The sequence below is a fragment of the Panulirus ornatus genome, chromosome 53 (genome assembly GCF_036320965.1).
Source record: "Panulirus ornatus isolate Po-2019 chromosome 53, ASM3632096v1, whole genome shotgun sequence".
In the NCBI taxonomy this organism is placed as follows: Eukaryota; Metazoa; Arthropoda; class Malacostraca; order Decapoda; family Palinuridae; genus Panulirus; species Panulirus ornatus.
The window spans coordinates 15,945,655-15,967,477 of record NC_092276.1 but is presented as its reverse complement, the minus strand read 5'-3'; the positions used below and the strand labels follow the sequence as shown (position 1 = coordinate 15,967,477).

At 43.0% G+C, this 21,823-nt stretch overlaps 1 protein-coding gene across 5 annotated transcripts in view; it reads left to right on the top strand.

The window, feature by feature from the left end:
- The window catches only part of LOC139765261 (SLIT-ROBO Rho GTPase-activating protein 1-like), a 753,718-nt gene that overhangs the window by 17,911 nt on the left and 713,984 nt on the right, over positions 1 to 21,823 (top strand). For 3 of the 5 annotated variants that reach the window (XM_071692606.1, XM_071692604.1, XM_071692602.1), the window contains exon 1: positions 10,966 to 11,078. The exons of the other annotated variants lie outside the window; for them this stretch is intronic. In XM_071692606.1, the coding sequence (XP_071548707.1) occupies positions 10,983 to 11,078 (96 nt within the window). In that variant the 5' untranslated portion in view covers positions 10,966 to 10,982. Of the gene's footprint in view, positions 1 to 10,965; positions 11,079 to 21,823 lie in introns of those variants that run through there. 5 annotated transcript variants of the gene reach the window in all.

The following is a 21,823-nucleotide window of genomic DNA, read 5'->3' as shown; positions in this document are numbered from 1 at the left end:
TATAATCGGATAAGTTTTTTGTCGTACCAACACGTGTGACCTTATGTTTGTGGCTCCATGGGAGGCCAGCAGGTCCCGGGGCGTGTGTGAGGCAGCTGCCGCCCGACCTGGTGATCGATATTACCTCTCGCAAGACGCCAGGTGAGAAGCAGGTGAGACGCGGTGCTGCTGTGCGGTGAAGGATGATATGGTCGCACCACCGGGTCGGGTTTGTGGTGTCCTTGCTCCCTGATGTTTTGACTGTGGGAACTCGTGGGATAGAGACGTAATTTCTTTTCTTGACAACTGAACATAACGTCATGTGTGAGACACTGATGTGTTGAGGGAGAGGGACGGTGGGTCGACGTGTACTGGGCCAGCGAGTACCTCACACGATGACTGTGAGGCTGTCGGCAATTCAAGGGGTGGGCCATTGTGATATTTGTTTCCTTGCATACATCGCTGAGCTTTGGAACTCTTAGCCTCTCATCTCTTCCATATCAAGCGACGGTTTGACGATTTTTGATCTATTTTAAGTACTGGTCGACAGCCCAATATTTTTTTTCCCCGACAGCTTCTTTACCAAGTGCAAGTTTGGCTAAAGTATCAACATGGAGGTCTGTATGAGAGGGAATTTATAAGTTTACTTAAATCCCTCGACCAATAATGTTGGACTATCTACCTTCAGTAGCGTTAAGTTGCTTGTCCATTTCTTTCCCGACTTGTGACTCGTGTGTAGCTCGCTACCCCATGGTTCATGTAAGGTCTGGGCTCGATGAAGGCTGTTGAGTGTGACTTTGAACCTTGTACACGTAAGGAGGGAGGAGAGAGAGAGAGAGAGAGAGAGAGAGAGAGAGAGAGAGAGAGAGAGTCCTGGGATGGAGGCTGTCATATCGTGGTCCTAATTGTGTATTCTGTCCAATCGGCAGCGTTTCCTTCCTCATAATGAAGGTAAGCATTGTGTGGGCGTGACCCCGGTGTGGCTTGGGCCTATCCCTGGCGCTAGGATGTCTCCTCCTGGTGTAGGAGACTCGATACACTGTAACACTTGGCCCACATTGTGTTGATCTGTCTGTGTCCGCATGCGGGTTGTGATGTGTATGCCAAATGGTAGAGGTTAATTTATTGTTGATTATTATTATTTACTTCGTTATCAACAGGTTACGTAAAGGATGTGGGTCAGTTGGATGCTTGTTGGTGATGATATAAGAGATATAGATTGACCTGGTACCTTGGACCTGGGTTAGAGACCTGGTGCCTTGGACCTAGGTTCGAGACCTGGTGCCTTGGACCTGGGTTCGAGACCTGGTGCCTTGGACCTGGGTTCCAGACCTGGTGCCTTGGACCTAGGTTCGAGACCTGATGCCTTGGACCTGGGTTCGAGACCTGGTGCCTTGGACCTAGGTTCGAGACCTGGTGTCTTGGACCTGGGTTCGAGACCTGGTGCCGTGGACCTAGGTTCGAGACCTGATGCCTCGGACCTAGGCTCGAGATCTTGTGCCTTGGACCTGGGTTCGAGACCTGATGCCTCGGACCTAGGCTCGAGATCTTGTGCCTTGGACCTGGGTTCGAGACCTGGTGCCTTGGACCTGGGTTCGAGACCTGGTGCCTCGAGACCTTCCCGTAGTGTTGAGCGTCAGTTTGTCTTGCTTCATCAGAACACACATGATCCTGTGTGGGTGGAAGATTTTCGCTGGGAGACCGCCGAGATGCTGTCTGCTATGTTGCTGGGAATGACCCTGAGAACGGTGTGTGTGGGGGAGAATGGTGTCAGGTCAGGTCAGGGAGGTGATGAAGAGCGGGTCTGGTGCTGGTGTTGGGAGGTGGGTGGGGTGTTGGAGGTGGAGAGAGAAGCTACCAACAGTGACAACGGGTATCAGAAATGGTGTCAGGAATTCTATCAGCCATGGTGTCAAGCATAATAGTAGTCATTTCCCAAAATAGTCCCAGCGCCAGGCGCCGCGTCAGGAGATGGGTGCCGGGAATTGTCCGCGCGAGATAGGGACGGTGGGAATGGGGCCCAGAGTAGGAAATGGTGATGTGGGCCGGTGAGTGGAATGACGCCTGGAATGTTTGAAGAACTGTGCTTTCGTGGGAATAGGAATGGTTCTGGTACAAGGTAGAGCAGGAAGTGAACAAGCGGAGGATGATGGATACCAAAAACCCATATTTTCAGTTATACAGACGATAGCATATCGATGGTGCAGGTGTCACTAAACAGGAAGAAAATGAAATGAGGGTTGATTACCGTCACGGTACAAAGATTGAGGACAACAATGACACACGTGTGATTTAGGCAACGGTAATGAGCCAAGTTGTGGCTGGAATAATACACGGGTGAACCGTGCGCTTAGCTCACGACATAACCTCTCTCTCTCTCTCTCTCTCTCTCTCTCTCTCTCTCTCTCTCTCTCTCTCTCTCTCTCTCTCTCTCTCTCTCTCTCTCTCTCTCTCCCCCTCCCTAGTGTCACCAACTTACCTGGAACATGGACTTCCTCGCCAACAAAGTGGACGTGCTGCCTCCGAGTTGGTCGAGGAGGAGGTGAGGCGTGTCAGAAATGCTCGGCGCGCAATTATGGTGGGCTGTGTGAGAGCCTCCCGCTGGCTCAGGAACCAAGATTTTAATCCTCCCAATTGACCGAAAAGTTGCTAAGATAAGCGGAATTCCGCTCTATCGTAGCGTTATGTAATGCATCGTGTACGAGGATCCACGGAATTTGTGCTATAAGCTGTATTGTACTGAATGTTTTATGGGTTGTAATGGAGCGTAGCAGACGTACATGTATATATATATATATATATATATATATATATATATATATATATATATATATATATATATTATGAGTCCACGGGGAAAATGAAACTCGAAAAGTTCCCAGGTGCACTTTCGTGTAATAATCACATCATCAGGGGAGACACAAGAGAGAAATATAACAATATAAAATTTGAGCCGAAGTCCGGCCATTATGTAAGACCCAAACTACCGATATCATGTGCAGCAGTGTTGAGCTGAGGTAGTCATTTAAGCCGGACGCCAGGTTAGGTTAGGTTAGAGTTCTTCCGTTGTCTATCCGTATTGTTATATATTTACCAAATATCTGTTGCGGAGTGGAATGTTTCATCTGTCGGAATGGCGGTGTAGTGATGGCATTCGTATGCGCATATGTGACGACGACGCTCATGAAACATACGTTATGAAGAGTTGTACGTCATGACCGTAAACACACCAGTACCATTAAAAGAAAACGGGAGGGTGGGTTGCTAGCAACACTGGCTGTGATGTCATGTCTTTATAAGGGATCTTCACAGAACCAACCTACCATGTCACTGTCAGCACTGAACACGACGTAAGACACTTGTGGTAATGTGATGTGTTGTTAAAATAGAAAACAACAAGGTAATCAAGGTTTTATTGGTGTCATGTTTATCGAGTACGTCACCTCGGGTAGTTTCATGGCTGGTGGTGTGTGGTAACCTTCCCTCGGGGGATAAGTATTAGTAACAAGTCATAGTTTCTCGTGTATGGTCGAGTGTTAACGTGGTTCTCACTTGCTCACACTCGGTCAGAGGTTGGAGGAGTCAGCGTTTTAGTAGTTTGTTATATATTTGTATGTTGTTGTTCATGCATGCGTGTGGGATCATGTACTGCCAGGGTTCAGCTGCTGTAAAGCCGACCTGTAGGCTTGGAGGGTACAGTGGCAGATTTGGGGATATCTGTTGCAATATGTTACTTTCATGTACGTGAAATACATCAGCAACCACACGTCTCTCTCTCTCTCTCTCTCTCTCTCTCTCTCTCTCTCTCTCTCTCTCTGAGATAGTAGATGATGAATTGGTCTCCACAGAATGTGATTACTTTTAGCAGAGCAGTTTTTCAGCTGCAATTTGTCCTGAATATCATAAGTGTTTAGATCATTCGTAAATACGACACCACAAACTATATATTGAGCATATAAAGATTTTTGTCTGCACCAAAAATGAACCCAAGTTTAAGTTTGCTTTTATTTTTTTGAGGAAATATGTTTATAGATGCACAGGCCTCATTCTGTCATGTAGGGATAATACTGTCCTAAGTTCGTTGGTTGTTATCAGTTGTTAGCGTGTTGTGATTGCTTTATATGTCTCGTGTTCGCCCATCATCAGTGTGATGGTTCGATTCATCCACTCGTACACAGGTATGCCAGTCCTGGCTCAGGTGCACAGCTCTTACAGGTGAGTTTACATGGTAGGATTTGCAGTGTGACCTGTTACAACGGTGTGATTTACAAGCGTGTGACAGGTGGTGTTACAGGGTTGTGATGTGCACATGTCACAGATGATTGAGTTAGAGGTGGTGTGGTTTGTAGCTGTTACAGATGCGTTACAGGTGTGAAATTTGTTGGTGTGACAGACATTTCTTTGCTGTATGAAGTTTCTTTGTTAAGTTAAAGGAACCAGTTGAGGGCGACAGTTTTAAGGTTACATTATCATTAGTTATATGCATGTTAGTGAGAGGGATCAGAAATTAAGGGCTGGAGTTAGGTGAGATTTAAAAGCTGTTAAGCAAGTGGTCAACAATAACAGAGGCATTTCTAAGACACGCAGTAAGCCTGGCTGACCACAGCTTTGTGCAGCGTGCGTGGCTGTAGTACAGCGAAAGAAAATGGGGGGAAAAAAATATAACTGCAGATACTGAAGAATGTCAGGTTGTATTGATGTACTGATAGGCTGCAATGCAGGAACCTAGTGGTAGAGGCGCGTGTGGCCTGGCATCTGCGTGCATGTGCATGGATGTAAAAGCGCGTTGCTCCCCTCCACGCAACCGTGTCTTTCTGGTTTCCTTGTAGTCCAATTACGTTGTCACGCTATGTCCTCCCCTACTGCGTAGTTCTCTTCTTATGTTCGCCAAATGGCGGTGTTCCGTGCTTTTCCTTAACTTTTGGTTTTCTCAGTACTCGGGAAATGGTAGCCGTGGGGAACATTAGTTTTATAATATAACATAAGATTTGGGATATCTTATGACTGAGTGTATGCATCTCAGACACACAGGAAATTAAGATAATGGGTTTTGTGTTGACTGGAAGCGTGTAACGGGCCGGCTGAACCATCGTCGACCACTCGGGTCACAGTTGGCAATCTCGCGTACCGTTTGTTTCCGCCCATTGTGACCCACCTTACTGTGGGGTTCATATTTAAATGAAGTGCACACTTGCCACGTACATAATGGCTGGCTCTCCTGTGCATAATGGTATTGTTCGTGTAACGATGCTCATTTGGTAGTTGGTGATGTTACTACGAATGATACACTCTTGCCAGAGGTGAATTTTCATATATATATATATATATATATATATATATATATATATATATATTATCCCTGGGGATAGGGGATTAAGAATACTTCCCACGTATTCCCTGCGTGTCGTAGAAGGCGACTAAAAGGGGAGGGAGCGGGGGGCTGGAAATCCTCCCCTCTCGTTTTTTTTTTTTCTCAAAAGAAGGAACAGAGAATTGGGCCAGGTGAGGGTATTCCCTCAAAGGCCCAGTCCTCTGTTCTTAACGCTACCTCGCTAATGCGGGAAATGGCGAATAGTTTGAAAGAAGAAAGAATATATATATATATATATATATATATATATATATATATATATATATATATATATATATATATATATATATATATATATTCCTATGAGTCCACAGGGAAAATGAAACACGAAAAGTTCCCAAGTGCACTTTCGTGTAATAATCACATCATCAGGTGAGACACAAGAGAGAAATATAACAGTCAGTTGATATACATCGAAGAGACGAAGCTAGGACGCCATTTGGTAAACAGTATATATATTGCTTATAGCCACACGGAAAAATGAAACACGAAATGTCCCAAGTGCACTTTCGTGTGATTCCATCGTCAGAGATTACACGAAAGTGCACTTGGTAGTACTTATCGTGTTTCACGGAAGAGAAAGAGCGTATAGCCTTATGTAGGCGTATTGTACATGTATGTGGTTTAGAAAGGTTTACTGTGCATATGTCTCAAATCAACATTACATGCTTCTGAGTGAAATTGTATATAGGCCCTTTTTGGTATTCCATCATTGATTACCCTGGCTAACTTATACTACCCATGTGGATAGAGAAGGACATAGTATTTTGAGTGATACCTGTGTTGATAATGTTGATAATAATAATAATAATAATAATAATAATAATAATCATTAATAACGTATGATAATGATGATAGTAATAATAGTCATAATAATGATAATAATAATGATAGTATGATAATGATAATAGTAATAATAATAATGATAATAATGATAGTAATTATTATTATTATTATTATTATTATTATTATTATTATTATTATTATTATTACCAAGGATATGGTACCAAAAATACCAAAAATGCTTACTGTGATCAGAAGGGAAATTGCATATCTTCAGAAGTAACGTATCCAAGTAATATAAGCAAAAACTTTCCAGTCTTGAGAAGACTCATTAAAAGTCTTCGTTAATTACGTTTAGTTGGTGACCTTCGGATAAACAAGAAATGTTGCAAACATCCGGACTCACGGAACCAGACCTGACGGTTAACCTGCCTCACTTGTCTATGTCGAGGACATGCAGGGCGGGAAATGAACTCATATATATATATATATATATATATATATATATATATATATATATATATATATATTTTTTTTTTTTTTTTTTTTTTTTTTTTATACTTTGTCGCTGTCTCCCGCGTTTGCGAGGTAGCGCAAGGAAACAGACGAAAGAAATGGCCCAACCCCCCCCCCCCCCATACACATGTACATACACACGTCCACACACACAAATATACATACCTACACAGCTTTCCATGGTTTACCCCAGACGCTTCACATGCCTTGCTTCAATCCACTGACAGCACGTCAACCCCTGTATACCACATGACTCCAATTCACTCTATTCCTTGCCCTCCTTTCACCCTCCTGCATATATATATATATATATATATATATATATATATATATTCCTATGAGTCCACGGGGAAAATGAAACACGAAAAGTTCCCAAGTGCACTTTCGTGTAATGATCACATCATCAGGGGAGATACTAGAGAGAAATATAACAGTCAGTTGATATACATCGAGGAGACGAAGCTAGGACGCCATTTGGTAAACATGTCTCCTCGATGTATATCAACTGACTGTTACATTTCTCTCTTGTGTCTCCCCTGATGATGTGATTATTACACGAAAGTGCACTGTGGAACTTTTCATGTTTCACTTTCCCCGTGGACTCATAGGAATATCTTGATCACGCGCAAAATTGTGATCCTTCCCAATATATATATATATATCTGTTTCCCATTTTAGAAAGTTAAAAAATACAAGGAGGGGAGGATTTCTGGCCCCCCGCTCCCGTCCCCTCTAGTCGCCTTCTACGACACGCGAGGAATGCTTGGGAAGTATTCTTTCACCCCTATCCCCAGGGATATATATATATATATATATATATATATATATATATATATATATATATATATATATATATATATATATATATATATATATCTTTTTTTTCTTTCTTTCAAACTATTCGCCATTTCCCGCATTAGCGAGGTAGCGTTAAGAACAGAGGACTGGGCCTTTGAGGGAATACCCTCACCTGGCCCAATTCTCTGTTCCTTCTTTTGGAAAATTGAAAAAAAAAAAAAAAAAAAAAAAAAAAAAAAAAAAAAAAAAACCGAGAGGGGAGGATTTCCAGCCCCCCGCTCCCTCCCCTTTTAGTCGCCTTCTACGACACGCAGGGAATACGTGGGAAGTATTCTTAATCCCCTATCCCCAGGGATATATATATATATATATATATATATATATATATATATATATATATATATATATATATATATATATATATATACATATATATATATATATATGTGTATATATATATATATATATATATATATATATATATATATATATATATATATATATATATATACATATATATATATATATATATATATATATATATATATATATATATATATATATATATTATCCCTGGGGATAGGGGATTAAGAATACTTCCCACGTATTCCCTGCGTGTCATAGAAGGCGACTAAAAGGGGAGGGAGCGGGGGGCTGGAAATCCTCCCCTCTCGTTTTTTTTTTTTTTTTTCATTTTCCAAAAGAAGGAACAGAGGGGGCCAGGTGAGGATATTCCAAAAAAGGCCCAGTCCTCTGTTCTTAACGCTACCTCGCTAACGCGGGAAATGGCGAATAGTTTAAAAGAAAGAAAGAAAGATATATATATATATATACACATATATATATATATATATATATATATATATATATATATATATATATATATATATATATATATATACATACACAAGAGGTGAAAAAGAGGGCAAATGAGAGTTGGGGTGAGAGAGCATCATTAAATTTTAGGGAGAATAAAAAGATGTTCTGGAAGGAGGTAAATAAAGTGCGTAAGACAAGGGAGCAAATGGGAACTTCAGTGAAGGGCGCAAATGGGGAGGTGATAACAAGTAGTGGTGATGTGAGAAGGAGATGGAGTGAGCATTTTGAAGGTTTGTTGAATGTGTTTGATGATAGAGTGGCAGATATAGGGTGTTTTGGTCGAGGTGGTGTGCAAAGTGAGAGGGTTAGGGATAATGATTTGATAAACAGAGAAGAGGTAGTAAAAGCTTTGCGGAAGATGAAAACCGGCAAGGCAGCAGGTTTGGATGGTATTGCAGTGCAATTTATTAAAAAAGGGGTTGACTGTATTTATTGACTGGTTGGTAAGGTTATTTAATGTATGTATGACTCATGGTGAGGTGCCTGAGGATTGGCGGAATGCGTGCATAGTGCCATTGTACAAAGGCAAAGGGGATAAGAGTGAGTGCTCAAATTACAGAGGTATAAGTTTGTTCAGTATTCCTGGTAAATTATATGGGAGGGTATTGATTGAGAGGGTGAAGGCATGTACAGAGCATCAGATTGGGGAAGAGCAGTGTGGTTTCAGAAGTGGTAGAGTATGTGTGGATCAGGTGTTTGCTTTGAAGAATGTATGAGAAATACTTAGAAAAGCAAATGGATTTGTATGTAGCATTTATGGATCTGGAGAGGGCATATCATAGAGTTGATAGAGATGCTCTGTGGAAGGTATTAAGAATATATGGTGTGGAAGGCAAGTTGTTAGAAGCAGTGAAAAGTTCTTATCGAGGATGTAAGGCATGTGTACGTGTAGGAAGAGAGGAAAGTGATTGGTTCTCAGTGAATGTAGGTTTGCGGCAGGGATGTGTGATGTCTCCATGGTTGTTTAATTTGTTTATGGATGGGGTTGTTAGGGAGGTGAATGCAAGAGTTTTGGAAAGAGGGGCAAGTATGAAGTCTGTTGTGGATGAGAGAGCTTGGGAAGTGAGTCAGTTGTTGTTCGCTGATGATACAGCGCTGGTGGCTGATTCATGTGAGAAACTGCAGAAGCTGGTGACTGAGTTTGGTAAAGTGTGTGAAAGAAGAAAGTTTAGAGTAAATGTGAATAAGAGCAAGGTTATTAGGTACAGTAGGGTTGAGGGTCAAGTCAATTGGGAGGTAAGTTTGAATGGAGAAAACTGGAGGAAGTAAAGTGTTTTAGATATCTGGGAGTGGATCTGGCAGCGGATGGAACCATGGAATCGGAAGTGGATCATAGGGTGGGGGAGGGGGCGAAAATCCTGGGAGCCTTGAAGAATGTGTGGAAGTCGAGAACATTATCTCGGAAAGCAAAAATGAGTATGTTTGAAGGAATAGTGGTTCCAACAATGTTGTATGGTTGCGAGGCGTGGGCTATGGATAGAGTGGTGCGCAGGAGGATGGATGTGCTGGAAATGAGTTGTTTGAGGACAATGGGTGGTGTGAGGTGGTTTGATCGAGTAAGTAACGTAAGGGTAAGAGAGATGTGTGGAAATAAAAAGAGCGTGGTTGAGAGAGCAGAAGAGGGTGTTTTGAAATGGTTTGGGCACATGGAGAGAATGAGCGAGGAAAGATTGACCAAGAGGATATATGTGTCGGAGGTGGAGGGAACGAGGAGAAGTGGGAGACCAAATTGGAGGTGGAAAGATGGAGTGAAAAAGATTTTGTGTGATCGGGGCCTGAACATGCAGGAGGGTGAAAGGAGGGCAAGGAATAGAGTGAATTGGATCGATGTGGTATACCGGGGTTGACGTGCTGTCAGTGGATTGAATCAGGGCATGTGAAGCGTCTGGGGTAAACCATGGAAAGCTGTGTAGGTATGTATATTTGCGTGTGTGGCTGTATGTATATACATGTGTATGGGGGTGGGTTGGGCCATTTCTTTCGTCTGTTTCCTTGCGCTACCTCGCAAACGCGGGAGACAGCGACAAGAGCAAAAAAAAATAAAAAAAATGATATATATATATATATATATATATATATATATATATATATATATATATATATATATATATATGAGTACCTCCTTATTTGACAAGAGTATGTAATTAAAAAAAAACAGTAATATTTCATTTAAATTAGTATAACTTGCTAATCTGAATTAAAGAAGCAAATTACTTTTGATAGCTTTGGCTATGGTATTGCTCGAACGAATTTTTGTGTTTATTTTTATCGTTGAGGATACACTGTAATGCAATAATTGCACACGGTAACGAGAAAATGTACCTCGTAACTGAGGTAATTAAAGTACGTAAACAGTTATTTCCACAACTGGCAGTTTATTCATTTCACTTCCCCGTAGAATTCCACCACGATTGAAAAGAAGTATTATGTGAACTTCATATTTTCAGGATGACAAACGACATTAAATGTTACTTAAAAACCGGTAATTTTGTGTTTGATTATAGAAAAATATTTTGTCTGAAGCGTTTGAAGATAAGCATTCCCATTTTTTGTTGTAATCCCGTTTTCTGGCTGTCATCTGGAGCAGTTGTGGTGGTGGGCAACATGTACTCCCTCCCTCCGTAGCTCTCCTGCTCACCAAGAGTACAGTTTTATCATGAGTGTATCAGTGCCACGGTTCATGACATCACGGAGAGGAGTTCCCTGGTTTAGCGATGCCCAGGGCCACTCGTCATGGCAGATGACGTACGAGGTTAGTTCATTGCACGTTGACTGGAAAGAATTTTCCCGCCCCCCAAAAAAAAATTGGCTGGATTATTGTTGCTCGTTCATTTATTTCTACATTTTTCTCCTATGGAGTGACTTTGGTGTATGTACTCTAGTTTGAAAACTATGCTTTATAGCTAATGATTTTGTTGTTGATTCTTTTCCATCTTTATTTAGCGAAGTTCAGTGTAAACAGTAGGGTCAGTTGAGCAGCTCGGTCGACTCGCTGTGGGGGTCTCCATTGACGTAATTTACTTAGATTATCTTATTTACCACCGCGGATGTGGTGGATTTATATAGCATTGGTGGGAGGCATTTCCCTTCCACATGGAGCCAGAATGGTCATTGTTGGGGTTATAACAGTTCATCATGACACAAACCAGTGAACTGCTTGTTATGTGGTAATGTTCACCACGGGCTAACCTGGTGTTTTTAAATCTAGCTCAGCCGAAGTTAGCTCAAGTTTAGTTTAGGTTTGACTAACTTCGGGTGAAGCTAATGGTAATCTGTTGCAAATTTCAGTCTATGTATTTACCAGCATCGACAGAACACGGTGCTAACTAGGAAATCTCGTCTTATTGAATGGCAAATAACCCGTCACTGTTGATGGCGTAACATGTCTGGCAAACACTGCCTGCAATACAGGGTGTATGCTAAGTGGGTCCCGTTTTTCATGACAAAAAAAAAGCTTTTATTTCAGGCACAACAACGTAATTTGAGTAAAACATTTATAGTTTACCTAGACTACTGCTGAATCTGGTTTTTATAGTTGAATTTTTTTTTTTTTTAAAAACATGTATGCATGTGGTTTTGGTTATTTGTGAAATATATTTTTGTTGTTCCAGTCAAAGGAAAGAATCCTCTTGGAGTATTCTAGGCTCATGTTCGACTGTGTGAAAGCTGCTTTCGTGGTAATGAGATCTTATTAGTGTTTTGAGGACATTCGTATAGATGCTAGTCTAAAGAGTAATGTCGAACCTTGGATTTTTTTTCTTCTACTGGGATCGTTGAAGAATGTGTGGAAGGCGAGAACGTTATCTCGGAGAGCAACAATGGGTATGTTTGAAGGAATAGTGGTTCCAACAATGTTGTATGGTTGTGAGGCGTGGGCTATGGATAGAGTTGTGCGCAGGAGGATGGATGTGCTGGAAATGAGATGTTTGAGGACAATGTGTGGTGTGAGGTGGTTTGATCGAGCAAGTAATGAAAGGGTAAGAGAGATGTTTGGTAATAAAAATTGTGGTTGAGAGAGCAGAAGAGGGTGTATTGAAATGGTTTGATCACATGGAGAGATTAAGTGAGGAAAGATTGACAAAGGATATGTGTGTCAGACGTAGAGGGAGAAGCGGGAGACCAAATTGGAGGTGGAAGGATGGAGTGAAAAAGATTTTGAGCGATCGGGACCTGAACATATAGGAGGATGAAAGGCGTGCAAGGAATAGTGAATTGGAACGATGTGGTATACCGGGGTCGACGTGCTGTCAATGAATTGAACCAGGGCATGTGAAGCGTCTGGGGTAAACCATGGAAAGGTCTGGGGCCTGGATGTGGAAAGGGAGCTGTGGTTTCGGTGCATTACACATGACAGTTAGAGACTGAATTTGAACGAATGTGGCCTTTGTTGTCTTTTCCTGAGAACCAATCACTTTCCTCTCTTCCTACACGTACACATGCCATACATCCTCGATAAAGACTTTTCACTGCTTCTAACAACACACCATATATTCTTAATACGTTCCACAGAGCATCTCTATCAACTCTTATCATATCCCATCTCCAGATCCATAAATGCTACATACAAATCCATTTGCTTTTCTAAGTATTTCTCGTATCTATCTATCTATCTATCTATCTATCTATCTATATATATATATATATATATATATATATATATATATATATATATATATATATTTTTTTTTTTTTTTATTATTATTATTTTGCTTTGTCGCTGTCTCCTGCGTTTGCGAGGTAGCGCAAGGAAACAGACGAAAGAAATGGCCCAACCCGCCCCCATACACAATGTATACACACACACGTCCACACACGCAAATATACATACCTATACATCTCAATGTACACATATATATACATACACAGACACATACATATATACCCATGCACACAATTCACACTGTCTGCCCCCATTCACTCCCATCGCCACCTCGCCACACATGGAAGGTATGGAATACCTTCCCCCTCCCCCCTCATGTGTGCGAGGTAGCACTAGGAAAAGACAACAAAGGCCCCATTCGTTCACACTCATTCTCTAGCTGCCACGCAATAATGCCCGAAACCACAGCTCCCTTTCCACATCCAGGCCCCACACAACTTTCCATGGTTTACCCCAGACGCTTCACATGCCCTGATTCAATCCGCTGACAGCACGTCAACCCCGGTATACCACATCGATCCAATTCACTCTATTCCTTGCCCTCCTTTCACCCTCCTGCATGTTCAGGCCCCGATCACACAAAATCTTTTTCACTCCATCTTTCCACCTCCAATTTGGTCTCCCACTTCTCGTTCCCTTCACCTCTGACACATATATCGTCTTGGTCAATCTTTCTTCACTCATTCTCTCCATGTGACCAAACCATTTCAAAACACCCTCTTCTACTCTCAACCACACTCTTTTTATTACCACACATCTCTCTTACCCTATTATTACTTACTCGATCAAACCACCTCATACCACATATTGTCCTCAAACATCTCATTTCCAGCACATCCACCCTCCTGCGCACAACTCTAACCATAGCCCACGCCTCGCAACCATACAACATTGTTGGAACCACTATTCCTTCAAACATATATATATAATTCCTATGAGTCCACGGGGAAAATGAAACACGATAAGTTCTCAAGTGCACTTTCTTGTAATAATCACATCATCAGGGGAGATACAAGAGAGAAATATAAATCAGTTGATATACATCGAAGAGACGAAGGTAGGAGGCCATTTGGTAAACATGTGATTGTCCAACTGACTTATATTTCTCTCATGTGTCTCTCCTGATGATGTGATTATTACACGAAAGTGCACTTGGGAACTTATCGTGCTTCATTTTCCCCGTGGACTCAGGGGCATATCTTGATCACGCGCAAAATTGTGATCCAATATATATATATATATATATATATATATTTTTTTTTTTTTTTTTTTTATACTTTGTCGCTGTCTCCCGCGTTTGCGAGGTAGCGCAAGGAAACAGACGAAAGAAATGGCCCAACCCCCCCCCCCATACACATGTACATACACACGTCCAGACACGCAAATATACAGCTTTCCATGGTTTACCCCAGACGCTTCACATGCCTTGCTTCAATCCACTGACAGCACGTCAACCCCTGTATACCACATGACTCCAATTCACTCTATTTCTTGCCCTCCTTTCACCCTCCTGCATGTTCAGGCCCCGATCACACAAAATCTTTTTCACTCCATCTTTCCACCTCCAATTTGGTCTCCCTCTTCTCCTCGTTCCCTCCACCTCCGACACATATATCCTCTTGGTCAATCTCTCCTCACTCATTCTCTCCATGTGCCCAAACCATTTCAAAACACCCTCTTCTGCTCTCTCGACCACGCTCTTTTTATTTCCACACATCTCTCTTACCCTTACGTTACTTACTCGATCAAACCACCTCACACCACACATTGTCCTCAAACATCTCATTTCCAGCACATCCATCCTCCTGCGCACATCTCTATCCATAGCCCACGCCTCGCAACCATACAGCATTGTTGGAACCACTATTCCCTCAAACATACCCATTTTTGCTTTCCGAGATAATGTTCTCGACTTCCACACATTTTTCAAAGCTCCCAAAATTTTCGCCCCCTCCCCCACCCTATGATCCACTTCCGCTTCCATGGTTCCATCCGCTGACAGATCCACTCCCAGATATCTAAAACACTTCACTTCCTCCAGTTTTTCTCCATTCAAACTCACCTCCCAATTGACTTGACCCTCACCCCTACTGTACCTAATAACCTTGCTCTTATTCACATTTACTCTCAACTTTCTTCTTCCACACACTTTACCAAACTCAGTCACCAGCTTCTGCAGTTTCTCACATGAATCAGCCACCAGCGCTGTATCATCAGCGAACAACAATTGACTCACTTCCCAAGCTCTCTCATCCCCAACAGACTTCATACTTGCCCCTCTTTCCAGGACTCTTGCATTTACCTCCTTTACAACCCCATCCATAAACAAATTAAACAACCATGGAGACATCACACACCCCTGCCGCAAACCTACATTCACTGAGAACCAATCACTTTCCTCTCTTCCTACACGTACACATGCCTTACATCCTCGATAAAAACTTTTGACTGCTTCTAACAACTTGCCTCCCACACCATATATTCTTAATACCTTCCACAGAGCATCTCTATCAACTCTATCATATGCCTTCTCCAGATCCATAAATGCTACATACAAATCCATTTGCTTTTCTAAGTATTTCTCACATACATTCTTCAAAGCAAACACCTGATCCACACATCCTCTACCACTTCTGAAACCGCACTGCTCTTCCCCAATCTGATGCTCTGTACATGCCTTCACCCTCTCAATCAATACCCTCCCATATAATTTACCAGGAATACTGAACAAACTTATACCTCTGTAATTTGAGCACTCACTCTTATCCCCTTTGCCTTTGTACAATGGCACTATGCACGCATTCCGCCAATCCTCAGGCACCTCACCATGAGTCATACATACATTAAATAACCTTACCAACCAGTCAACAATACAGTCACCCCCTTTCTTAATAAATTCCACTGCAATACCATCCAAACCTGCTGCCTTGCCGGCTTTCATCTTCCGCAAAGCTTTTACTACCTCTTCTCTGTTTACCAAATCATTTTCTCTAACCCTCTCACTTTGCACACCACCTCGACCAAAACACCCTATATCTGCCACTCTGTCATCAGACACATTCAACAAACCTTCAAAATACTCATTCCATCTCCTTCTCACATCACCGCTACTTGTTATCACCTCCCCATTTACGCCCTTCACTGAAGTTCCCATTTGCTCCCTTGTCTTACGCACCCTATTTACCTCCTTCCAGAACATCTTTTTATTCTCCCTAAAATTTACTGATAGTCTCTCACCCCAACTCTCATTTGCCCTTTTTTTCACCTCTTGCACCTTTCTCTTGACCTCCTGTCTCTTTCTTTTATACTTCTCCCACTCAATTGCATTTTTTCCCTGCAAAAATCGTCCAAATGCCTCTCTCTTCTCTTTCACTAATACTCTTACTTCTTCATCCCACCACTCACTACCCTTTCTAAACAGCCCACCTCCCACTCTTCTCATGCCACAAGCATCTTTTGCGCAATCCATCACTGATTCCCTAAATACATCCCATTCCTCCCCGACTCCCCTTACTTCCATTGTTCTCACCTTTTTCCATTCTGTACACAGTCTCTCCTGGTACTTCCCCACACAGGTCTCCTTCCCAAGCTCACTTACTCTCACCACCTTCTTCACCCCAACATTCACTCCTCTTTTCTGAAAACCCATACTAATCTTCACCTTAGCCTCCACAAGATAATGATCAGACATCCCTCCAGTTGCACCTCTCAGCACATTAACATCCAAAAGTCTCTCTTTCGCACGCCTGTCAATTAACACGTAATCCATTAACGCTCTCTGGCCATCTCTCCTACTTACATAAGTATACTTATGTATATCTCGCTTTTTAAACCAGGTATTCCCAATCATCAGTCCTTTTTCAGCACATAAATCTACAAGCTCTTCACCATTTCCATTTACAACACTGAACACCCCATGCATACCAATTATTCCCTCAACTGCCACATTACTCACCTTTGCATTCAAATCACCCATCACTATAACCCGGTCTCGTGCATCAAAACCGCTAACACACTCATTTAGCTGCTCCCAAAACACTTGCCTCTCATGATCTTTCTTCTCATGCCCAGGTGCATATGCACCAATAATCACCCACCTCTCTCCATCAACTTTCAATTTTACCCATATTAATCGAGAATTTACTTTCTTACATTCTATCACATACTCCCACAACTCCTGTTTCAGGAGTATTGCTACTCCTTCCCTTGCTCTTGTCCTCTCACTAACCCCTGACTTCACTCCCCAGACATTTCCAAACCACTCTTCCCCTTTACCCTTGAGCTTCGTTTCACTCAGAGCCAAAACATCCAGGTTCCTTTCCTCAAACATACTACCTATCTCTCCTTTTTTCACATCTTGGTTACATCCACACACATTTAGGCACCCCACTCTGAGCCTTCGAGGAGGATGATCACTCCCCGCGTGACTCCTTCTTCTGTTTCCCATTTTAGAAAGTTAATACAAGGAGGGGAGGATTTCCGGCCCCCCGCTCCCGTCCCCTCTAGTCGCTTTCTACGACACGCGAGGAATACGTGGGAAGTATTCTTTCACCCCTATCCCCAAGGATAATATACATATATATATACATATACACACACACACACACACACACACATATGCACATACACACACACACACACACATACATATATATACATATGAAAAATGTAAGAACAATTTAGAAACAAACTTTTAGCTTGAAATGAATGAAAAAAAAAAATGAATGTCACATATATATATATATATATATATATATATATATATATATATATATATATATATATATATATATTTCCGCGTCCTTCTATGATGATTTCATTATCCATAGAATAATCGTAATTATGAAAATGATGTGTAAGACAACATACGGATACTAGTCAGAGGTGGTGTGTGGGGAAAAATGTCGTATTTCTTCATTGTATTAGTCGAAGTTGGTGTGGATTTTTTTTTTTTGTTGTTGTTGCAAATCTATAAATGCTGAGATATAATATGGAAGAATGGGATTGCTTTTCGACCTGTTTATGTATTGGTGACACGTAAGAACATGGGCAAAGAGAAAACGGGGATAGAGTTCCTCTGTTGTAACGTTACTCATTTTTAATGGTTCCCTTCATGACTGACCCATTCTTAATGGTTCCCTTCATGACTGACCCATTCTTAATGGTTGCCTTCATGACTGACCCATTCTAAATGGTTCCCTTCATGACTGACCCATTCTTAATGGTTCCCTTCATGACTGACCCATTCTTAATGGTTCCCTTCATGACTGACCCATTCTTAATGGTTCCCTTCATGACTGACCCATTGTTAATGGTTCCCTTCATGACTGACCCATTCTTAATGGTTCCCTTCATGACTGACCCATTCTTAATGGTTCCCTTCATGACTGACCCATTGTTAATGGTTCCCTTCATGACTGACCCATTCTTAATGGTTCCCTTCATGACTGACCCATTGTTAATGGTTCCCTTCATGACTGACCCATTCTTAATGGTTCCCTTCGTATAACAGGGAAGGGAAAAGCCAAGTCGAGTCAGCGCTTCCGGCTCGGTGGTGACGCTTAAGGCTGGGCTAGCCTCGGGGGCCTGTAGGGCTCTCTAGGTTAGCTACAGTGATAATAGTGCTACTCTTGCAGCAGGTCAGAGGTCAGTTAGTGAGAGGTCCATGGTCTCTTGCGGCAGGTCAGAGGTCAGTCAGTGAGAGGCCCATGGTCTCTTGCAGCAGGTCAGAGGTCAGTTAGTGAGAGGTCCATGGTCTCTTGCGGCAGGTCAGAGGTCAGTCAGTAAGAGGTCCATGGTCTCTTGCGGCAGGTCAGAGGTCAGTCAGTGAGAGGTCCATGGTCTCTTGCGGCAGGTCAGAGGTCAGTTAGTGAGAGGTCCATGGTCTCTTGCGGCAGGTCAGAGGTCAGTCAGTGAGAGGTCCATGGTCTCTTGCGGCAGGTCAGAGGTCAGTCAGTGAGAGGTCCATGGTCTCTTGCGGCAGGTCAGAGGTCAGTCAGTGAGAGGTCCATGGTCTCTTGCGGCAGGTCAGAGGTCAGTTAGTGAGAGGTCCATGGTCTCTTGCGGCAGGTCAGAGGTCAGTCAGTGAGAGGTCCATGGTCTCTTGCGGCAGGTCAGAGGTCAGTCAGTGAGAGGTCCATGGTCTCTTACGGCAGGTCAGAGGTCAGTCAGTGAGACGTTCATGGTCTCTTGAGGCAGGTCAGAGGTCAGTCAGTGAGAGGTCCATGGTCTCTTGCGGCAGGTCAGAGGTCAGTCAGTGAGACGTTCATGGTCTCTTGCGGCAGGTCAGAGGTCAGTTAGTGAGAGGTCCATGGTCTCTTGCGGCAGGTCAGAGGTCAGTCAGTGAGAGGTCCATGGTCTCTTGCGACAGGTCAGAGGTCAGTCAGTGAGAGGTCCATGGTCTCTTGCGGCAGGTCAGAGGTCAGTTAGTGAGAGGTTCATGGTCTCTTGCGGCAGGTCAGAGGTCAGTTAGTGAGAGGTCCATGGTCTCTTGCGGCAGGTCAGAGGTCAGTCAGTGAGAGGTCCATGGTCTCTTGCGGCAGGTCAGAGGTCAGTCAGTGAGAGGTCCATGGTCTCTTGCGGCAGGTCAGAGGTCAGTTAGTGAGAGGTTCATGGTCTCTTGCGGCAGGTCAGAGGTCAGTTAGTGAGAGGTCCATGGTCTCTTGCGGCAGGTCAGAGGTCAGTCAGTGAGAGGTCCATGGTCTCTTGCGGCAGGTCAGAGGTCAGTCAGTGAGAGGTCCATGGTCTCTTGCGGCAGGTCAGAGGTCAGTCAGTGAGAGGTCCATGGTCTCTTGCGGCAGGTCAGAGGTCAGTCAGTGAGAGGTCCATGGTCTCTTGCGGCAGGTCAGAGGTCAGTCAGCGAGAGGTCCATGGTCTCTTGCGGCAGGTCAGAGGTCAGTCAGTGAGAGGTCCCGTGGTCGCGCTTACCGTAAGTGTGGGGAAGCTAGGGCTGTCGGCAGGCTAGACCCGTGCACGGCCGTGCACGGGTAATGTTCTTGCCTCACAGCTCAGCAGCTGAATTAAGCTAGTGCGTCGGAGATCGAACCCAACCCACGTAATTAACTCATAATTAGAAACGTTAATCGCAGCATCACCGATGATGGAATGAAAAATGGTAATTATGGTGTGAGATGATTACACAAAGCTAAGGTCATATCTGTTGCAGGGAAATGGGAGATGTGTTATCGCTGATATTTTCTAAGATAACATCGTAGAATGTTCGTGGAGAAAATGCGAACCGAGTTCTTAAAAAGCTTTGACCTTCTACTTGCAACATCATTAGGTGGGTTAATGCAGTGGAACCTAACTTGACCTGATTTAACTTGAGGTGACCTAGCCATACCTCATCACACATACAATACGCCAACCGTACGTACGTCATGTATTACTGGTTGACGCAGATCATGTTCCGTGTTCGGATATCATGTGCGACCAACTTGACCTACCTGGCTCCCTAACCAACGAAGTGTCCCTCTTATTTTCACACACGTTTGCTTGTCTTGGCTCTTCGTGAAACTCCACCCCCTTCGTTTTCTCTCATTCCTCACACACTCTTATCTTTTATTTTCACTCATTTCTTTCATCTGTTCTTTCCTTCGCACACGTGCACCTTCTTCAAATGCATTTCTTCGAGATGTTCCTCGTGTGGGCTCCCAAAGTTGCCTCACATGACAGGGGAAAAAAAACATATGTATCTTGGTTTTCAAAGTGGTGAGTGGGACATGCGGACGAGCCCCAAATTAAAGGGTAACTGGTGCTTGACTACCTGGCTCGGCCACCAACAAACATGGCGCCTCCACCGCTCACAACCAATTGATTTTTATTCAGGTCACGTTTTTTTTTTTTGTCTTTTCTTTACCCAGCTGGAAGCAAGTAGGACTGAACATCCTGTGTACAGACAGACGTAACTCGCCCATACTTACGTAATTTCCCATACCTATGAGAAAATTAAGACGAACACAGTCTCGTGATCGACGTTATGGGAACGAACCTTGGTCGTAGCCGAGGTGGGCGAGCGAGTGGAGGCGAGGGCACCAATTTCTCTCTCTCGGAAAGTAACCCACAGTTTGAGGGGGGTCATCTGGAGAAGAGCCCTGCTTCGTGGTGAGGTTGGGGTCATTGCTATTGCTCTGGCCCAGGAGCAACAGGTGAAATAACAAAAGAGCGGCTCTTGTCAGCCCCTCGTCCGGCCAACCGCTCGCCCGGCCAACCGCTCGTCCGGTTTGACTCTAGGGCGTCCCACAGTCTGAGTTCAGAGAATACGCTTTAAAGGTATTATTATTATTATTATTATTATTATTATTATTATTATTATCATTATCACTATTCGTTTATTATATTTTGTTTTTATTTTGTTTTCTTTTACAGCAATAACAATAACGATCGTGTTACAGGAGCAGCACTCATGCATGGGAGTGCATGATCCTGTTGTGCATGATCCCGTTGTTTCTGGATACACACACACACTGTACTCGACGTTTATTTTAATACAGGGTTATTTAATGGCCATGTATGAATGCATCTAACCTGACGTGGCATCAGTTAAAGCTGCAGTCATCCGACACAGATTTTGGCTGTAGTTGAGAACATTAATTTTAGCGAGAGGAGAAGGTGAGAGAAATAAACATTAGTGGAAAATCTGTTGTGGTTATCTTTTGTCTCCCCTGCTTCGCCTCCCGGTTCTTCGTCCTGCTGACGCAAGAACTGTATTGTTCGCCTCTTCCGCTCTCGCTTACTTCACTACTTCGTTCAGTTCTTCTAAACACCTACGAGTGTTGGTAGGACGACGTTGTCGATAGTGTGGTGTATTTCTGGGGCTGGGTTTAAGACCATCGTCA